The sequence below is a fragment of the Sinocyclocheilus grahami genome, unplaced genomic scaffold (assembly GCF_001515645.1).
Source record: "Sinocyclocheilus grahami isolate Dianchi unplaced genomic scaffold, SAMN03320097.WGS_v1.1 scaffold160.1, whole genome shotgun sequence".
NCBI lineage: Eukaryota > Metazoa > Chordata > Actinopteri > Cypriniformes > Cyprinidae > Sinocyclocheilus > Sinocyclocheilus grahami.
In genome coordinates this window covers 2,379,929-2,387,782 of record NW_015505339.1, presented here as the reverse complement: position 1 = coordinate 2,387,782, position 7,854 = coordinate 2,379,929, and the positions used below count along the sequence as shown (strand labels likewise).

General features: G+C 35.4%; 1 protein-coding gene across 1 annotated transcript in view; it reads left to right on the top strand.

The window, feature by feature from the left end:
- LOC107592896 (period circadian protein homolog 3-like) overlaps window positions 1–7,854 on the top strand; it is a 30,897-nt gene that overhangs the window by 19,389 nt on the left and 3,654 nt on the right. Inside the window, exons 16-20 of the mRNA XM_016282472.1 lie at window positions 1,306–1,442; window positions 1,524–1,709; window positions 2,884–3,162; window positions 5,423–5,609; window positions 7,031–7,181. Coding sequence (XP_016137958.1) covers window positions 1,306–1,442; window positions 1,524–1,709; window positions 2,884–3,162; window positions 5,423–5,609; window positions 7,031–7,181 — 940 coding nt within the window. The remainder of the gene's footprint in view (window positions 1–1,305; window positions 1,443–1,523; window positions 1,710–2,883; window positions 3,163–5,422; window positions 5,610–7,030; window positions 7,182–7,854) is intronic.

The following is a 7,854-nucleotide window of genomic DNA, read 5'->3' as shown; positions in this document are numbered from 1 at the left end:
CAGACTGAATGGATTGTCAACACATCCCACCACTGTATGGCCAGATGAGACGCAAACTACGGTTTCTCGACTGAATAACCAGTCTGGCTAGTAAAGTTTTGATGGATGAAGACTGCAATCAAGGTAAAGATGATTGCTGTAGTGTACAGGAGTCGTACAGTAAGCACGTGTGAGTCCGTTATAATAATGCGTGTATGAGTGCTCTTGACACACTGATCGCACATTGTATTTATGCACAGGCACAGACATTTCCGTACATTCACATTGTTTCCACACACATTCACGATAATGTTTTGATTTGTCATGTGTATGTTGCTGTGTTTAGTTATTCTGAATGGATCCGTGTACTGTAGTAGATATATGCAGTCAGCAGGCGATTGGTTTAGTTTTTTTTGGCATCTCCATCTGGTCCTGTTCGGTATCTCAACTTGGCTTCTCTAAAATGTAAAACAGCTCTTTGCTGTTGCAATGTACACATACTATAAAATTCTGATTTTTGTTTTCTTTCATATGTGCTTATATGGGCTCCTTATATCATTTGGTTTCTTTTATCTAAATTTATCTTGAAAAAAGCTTGCAGAAAATATAGATTTTTGAGAATCACCCTTCAATCTTTTGGTTTACTTTGCTGGATATAGCAAATGATGACAAAATAAACATTTGAAACAAGATAAATGGTCTATGCTTAATTTCATGAAGTGTGCGATTAATCGTGATTAATCACAGAAAAAGGATGTGATTAATTCGATTAAAAAAATGTAATCGATTGACAGCCCTAATATATATATATATATTAGTTATTATTTTGGAAACTAAAAGAGAGAAGTTTACATTTAAAATAACAGTGTAGAGATGTCTATTTTTGAATAATCCAGCAAATTAAATGTTTTTCTGTAGTAATTAAATGTATTAATGAATTTAAATATATAATTCATTTTTATTTATTTATTTTTTTTTTTTTTTAAGAAATTGGTTTACATTCTAAATAACAGTTTAATAATGAGTAGTTTAGGATAATTAAGCAAATGAAAAAAATCATTCTATTTTAATTAGTTAATTTAAATCCATAAAGCTATTATTTTATTAAATTTTTCTGGAAATTCCAAGAAAGAATTTTGTTTTAAATAACAGTTTACTAATAAATATGATTGGATCACATAGCAAATGAAATACATTTTCTATAATAATTCATTTCAATTTCAAATAAATATTAAAGCATTAAAAACAATGCCTTTTTTGACATTATCATTCATTTGTGTGTAGCCAGTGATCTGTTTACGGAGGTTTGTGTTTTTCCTTCTCTAGATATCTGGAGAGCTGTGCGACATCTGCTCTGAAACGAAAGAGCGAATCTTTGTCCGTAGCTACATCATCTTCTTCCTCCATGTCTGAGGAAGACAAACCCGCAGCGGCCGCACATGAAGACACTGTGAACACAGACGGTAAGAGCCCTCAAAGTCCATTCCAAGCCTTTCTGTACCCTCCTAAAACCCTGCACAGATTCTGACGTCTTTCTCCCGCAGAAGCTGCGTTTGAGGGCACCGGTGCTCTGGACAGCCAGGTGTCAGCGGGCTCGGCCACGACGGCAGCGGTGGTGGGAGCACCACTCACAGACATCACAATCTCCACAGAAGCCATGAGTGTGGTGTCCGTCACCAGTCAGTGCAGTTACAGCAGCAACACAGTGCACGTTCCCCAGCCCGAGCCAGGTGAGTGCACACACATACAGTGACCCAATATGTGTTTGGCCAGTTAAACCTTAATCTACTCATCCTCAGGCCATCCAGATGACTTTTTTTCTTTAGTAGAACAGCAATGAAGATTTTTTGCTGAAACCGTGGTACTTGGTGATTCATAAAGTGCAAGTCAGCAGCTGCCCGTTTTTGAGAATAAAAAAAGCATATCAAGGAACACAAAATTAATACCTGTGGCGCCTGATGATATATTAAGGTCTTATGAAGTGAAGCTATCGGTCTGTGCAAGAAACTGAAATTTTTTTATAACTTAATTACCTGTAATCCAGAGCCTCAGGCAAACGGTTCAGAGTGATGTCCGATTCATGATTCATTCTTTTGAACCGGTTCTCTAGTTGAATCAGTTCTAGTTAAGCCAAGTTGAACCAAAGTTGAATAAAATCTGACTGAATCAAGTTACCCAATCAAAACTCACTTTCGGATGCCCGACTGTCAACTCTGACTCGAAATGAGCCTAAATACTGGTGTATATGATCACATGACGCTGGTTTTTGCGCTCCAGTTCCTCCAACAGTCACTGAACTGAGGAAACAGTTCAACTCGGACTGAAGAGCAATGAGCTGCTGATATGCACATGCGTGAACCGTGCACTTGAATGAAGGGGTGAAATTAAAGTTTTTATCGTTTCTCATGGTTTTTGTAAAATGTTGAGCTGGTGAAGACTAGTATATTCACTTTATATGCTTTAGACATGTAAAACATGCACGTTTCACATCATTATTCTTTAATAATATAACTGCGTATATGTTACGTCATTGTGTTATTTTGTAAATGAACTAGGGAATTGAACTAGTTCAGTTCATTCAAATTGAATAAAGTTGTAAATAATGTTCAGTTTCTTGCACAGACCGATCATTTGACTTCATAAGACCTCAATATATCGCCAGGAGCCACGGGCATTAATTTTGTGTTCCTTTATATGCTTTTTTTATTCTCAAAATCGGGCAGCTGCTGACTTGCATTTTATGAATCACCAAGTACCACGGTTTCAGCTAAAAATCTTCCTCACTGTTCTACTCCAGGAAAAAGTCACCTACATCTGGATGGCCTGAGGTTGAGTAAATTTTCAAAACAAAGATAAGTTTCTCGGCCCATTATTCATCTGCGTCTGCCGCTTGTTTTCTTCCAGAGGTCACTGCCTTAGAAGATGCTCCAATGGGTAGCGAGCCAACAGACTCCGCCCCCACCCCTGCACGCCCCGCCCCCAGCACCTCCTCAGCAGCTCAGGAGGAGTTACTCGTGGTGGGTCTTACTAAAGAGGTGCTGTCGGCTCACACGCAAAAGGAGGAGCAACAATTCGTGGATCATTTCCAACATCGTATCCTGCAGAGTCCCTACAGCTCCTACCTCCAGCAGGACAACAGCAGCATGGCCCATTCTCATCACAGAGGTGTGTGTATGTGTGTGTGTGTGTGTGTGTGTGTTAGCAGTTGTTATTTGTCAGTCTATTGCTTGTGATATTCTTCATTTGTTAGATGCTTTGAATAAAATTGTCTGGAGCAAAAGAAGATTGACGTTGTCTAATCAGTGTCTGACTGTCAGTGGATTATTTATTTGATTCTATTATAAAAAGAACTGCATTTTATATATATATATATTTTTTTTTTAATCTAAAAATGTAAAAAAATTTAAGTATTAACAGTGTGATAATGTTATTGGAAAATCCAACAAATTAAATATTTTTTATAATAATTTAATTGATACTTTATTTAAATATACAGTACATAAAGATAATAGTCCGTATATAATATTCAATTATATTTTGTATTACTGTAAAACAGTATTGTCTATAATTGTATATTCTAGCTTTTTTTTATAATAAAAGATAAGCACAATCTAATTTTAATTCTGTCTAAGTAAGTGGTACCCTATAAAGCCATCCATAGCAGTGTTATTCTTGTATAATTGAAATACTAATATAATTTTTTAATAATATTTTGATAATAATTAGTGCTTTGATTATATGGATCGCCCGGTTTCATTTAAATTTTAGTTATGTACATTTAATTTTAGATTAAAGATGATTAGAACTGAATGTGTGTATATTTTTTTATGTTTTTTAAAGAAGTCTTTTATGCTCATTAAGGCTGCATTTATTTAATCAAACACAGTAAAAGTAATATTGTGAAGCATTATTACAATTTAAAATAACGGTTTTGTCTTCTAATATACTTTAACATGTAATTTATTTCTGTGATGCAAAGCTGAATGTTCATCAGCCATCACTCTAGTCTTCAGTGTCCAGGGTGTCCGCGGGGTCTTAAAAATCAATTTAGAGAAAATTAAGGCCCTTAAAAAGTCTTAAATGCCACTTTCCAAGGTATTAAATTTTGTGTCATCTTTTCATTATGTATATTTGTTGAATAGTGGGGAAATATATCATTAAAATATCAAAAGCTTATATAAGGGTGTTAAAGGTCCAGTAATGTTGCTATAATATTTATTAAAATTAAGTGAGATATTAAAATCAAATTAAAATATATTAACATTCTTGTAAAAATCAATATGAAAAGTAATTTTTTTATGTAAAATATTAAAATATGTAGAATGTATATTTTGTACAAATTAATTGGAAAGGGCCTTAAGAGACCAAATGTGTGTATGTGTGTGCGTGCGTGCGTGCGTCAGCATGCCAATTGCACGCTCCCTCAAAACTTGCGACATCTGTGGCATTGTGCTGTGTGATAAAACTGCACATTTTAGAGTGGCCTTTTATTGTGGCCAGCCTAAGGCACACCTGTGCAATAATCATGCTGTCTAATCAGCATCTTGATATGCCACACCTGTGAGGTGGATGGATTATCTCGGCAAAGGAGAAGTGCTCACTAACACAGATTTAGACAGATTTGTGAACAATATTTGAGAGAAATAGGCCTTTTGTTTATATGTATGGCTGATTTAATTTAATTTATTTGTATTATATTACTTTAGCATCAACCATAAACATACAAAACTGCAAACATTAAATATAAAATAAAAACTATTAATTTAAAATGGCATTTATTATTTGTGACCATGGACCACAAAACCAGTCATAAGGGTAAATGTTTTGAGATTTGAGATACATCCTCTCAACGCTGAATAAATAAGCTTTCCATTGATGTATGATTTGTTAGGATATGACAATATTTGGCCGAGATACAACTATTTGAAAATCTGGAATCTGAGGGTGCAAAACAATTAAAATATTGAGAAAATCGCCTTTAATGTTGTCCAAATTAAGTCCTTAGCAATGCATATTACTAATCAAAAATCTAATAAATTTGATATTTTTACTAAATATCTTCATGGAACATGATCTTTACTTAATATCCTAATGATTTTTGGCATTAAAACAAAAATCGATAATTTTGACCCATACATTGTATTGTTGGCTATTGCTACAAATATACCTGTGCTACTTATGACTGGTTTTGTGCTCCAGGGTCACATTTATTAAATTGCATTTCCACCACAAAACAGCATTTTTTATGGTGTTTAGAGACTTGTGATTAGTTACCTACTTTCTACTACATACACATCTTCCAGAAGATTATTTTAATGGAAATTCAATTCAAAAATGAAATTCCTCACCCTCATTTTGTTCCTTTATGACTTCCTTTTTTATGTGAAGCATGAAAGTTCTCCACGATTTCATTAAACCGACCCCCAACATTTCACGTTCACAGGCAGCAGCAACAGCAGCAAGTACTTTGCCAGCAACGATTCATCGGACACATCGCGGAAAGCGCGCAACTCCGCGGAGCCCCAGGAACGTGAGCGTATGACCTTCACAAAGCAAGTGGACAATTCGTTATGGAGCATGATCAAGCAGACGCCCGAACCCGTCATGATGACCTATCAGATTGGCCCCAGGTACCAGACCAGGAACATTTCTTCCGCTCTCTTTCTCTGAATCCCGGGTTCCCGCTCATTCCTCTGAGAAACCTGAGAGAAACGTGACATTCTGAGCATCTCTTTCCACAGGAGAAAGAGATAGCGCTGCCAGGCTCTCTCGCTGAGGTAGTTCTGATCAAGCTAAATGTCTCAATGAGACCTGTGTTAAAGAGCTTGATGAAGTGACACAAGCACCTGATTATGGATGGAGAAGAGGGCGAATCTGCCAGGCCTCGATGCTTTTTTAGAGTATTACGATTAGGGCTGCAAAACGATTAATCGCGATTAATCGCATTCAAAATAAAGGTTGTTTACATACCATATGTGTGTGTACTCTGTATATTTATTATGTATAAATAAATACACATATTACATACATGTATATATTAAGGAAAATGTTAGATTCATGTATAAAATATTTATATTTATATATAAATTTTATATATGTATATATGTTTTAGTGCTGTCAAACTATTAATCGTGATTAATCGCATCTAAAATAAGTTTTTGTTTATGTAATATATGTATATGTACTTGTACTGTGTATATTTATTATGTATATATAAATACAAACACATGCATGTACTGTATATATTTAAGAAAAATGTTATGTTTATATATTAAATATATTTATATAAAATATAAGAATATAAATATGTAAATGTATATAAATTTAAATATTTTCAAAATATATGCTGTATGTGTGTGTATTTATATATACATAATAAATATACACAGTACACATACATATACTATGTAAACAAAAACTTTTATTTGGGATGCGATTAATTGTGATTAATCGTTTGACAGCACTTATATATAAAATATATATTGTGTGTATTTATATATACATAATAAATAGGTAGCGGATATTTGCACTAATTGAAAATAGCATGTTTTATTAGTTATATAGATGCTATGGATTCTATTTACACTAAGTGCAAATAGCTCTATAGATTCTATTTATACTGTTAAAATAGCGAGATTTTCTGCTATTTATACTACTTATTGCAAATAGTGGCAATTATCAGCACCTCAGTATTGTAGTACATTATAAAACAGTATACGCCTTATCATCTACGCCATTGAAACTGATGTTTAATGAACGTCTTTTGTAGTCTTGACTACCCCAATCACACGTTGGTGGGTGGAGTTAGTGTAAATAGCCTCTGCCAACAAGGTGGGCTATTTGCACGTAGTGTAAAAAGACACTCCGTACTACAAATACACAGTGCACACACATAGTATGTAAACATAAACTTGTATTTTGAATGCGATTAATCGCTTTGCAGCCCTAATAACGATTTTGAAATCAAAGCGGTGTGCTGTTGAGTGTCATCTAGCGAACGATTGAGGAGGTGTAAGTGAGTTTTATTTTGTGTGTGTGGATATCCATGCAGGGATCAGGCGCAGGTTCTTCAGGAAGACCGGGAGAAGCTGCTTCTGATGCAGCCCATGCAGCCCTGGTTCACCCAGGACCAGAAGAAGGAACTGGCCGATGTTCATCCCTGGATCCATCAGCACACGGTCCCACAGGAGATCAACACACAGGTCTGCAACTTATCATTTACGTTAATATCAAACATACAGGTGCATCTCAATAAATTAGAATGTCGTGGAAAAGTTCATTTATTTTAGTAATTCAAATCAAATTGTGAAACTCGTGTATTAAATAAATTCAATGCACACAGACTGAAGTAGTTTAAGTCTTTGGTTCTTTTAATTGTGATGATTTTGGCTCACATTTAACAAAAACCCACCAATTCACTATCTCAACAAATTAGAATATGGTGACATGCCAATCAGCTAATCAACTCAAAACACCTGCAAAGGTTTCCTGAGCCTTCAAAATGGTCTCTCAGTTTGGTTCACTAGGCTACACAATCACGGGGAAGACTGCTGATCTGACAGTTGTCCAGAAGACAATCATTGACACCCTTCACAAGGAGGGTAAGCCACAAACATTCATTGCCAAAGAAGCTGGCTGTTCACAGAGTGCTGTATCCAAGCATGTTAACAGAAAGTTGAGTGGAAAGTAAAAGTGTGGGAAAAAAAGATGCTCAACCAACCGAGAGAACCGCAGCCTTATGAGGATTGTCAGCAAAATCGATTCAAGAATTTGAGGGAACTTCACAAGGAATGGACTGAGGCAGGGGTCAAGGCATCAAGAGCCACCACACACAAACGTGTCAAGGAATTTGGCTACAGTTGTCGTAATCCTCTT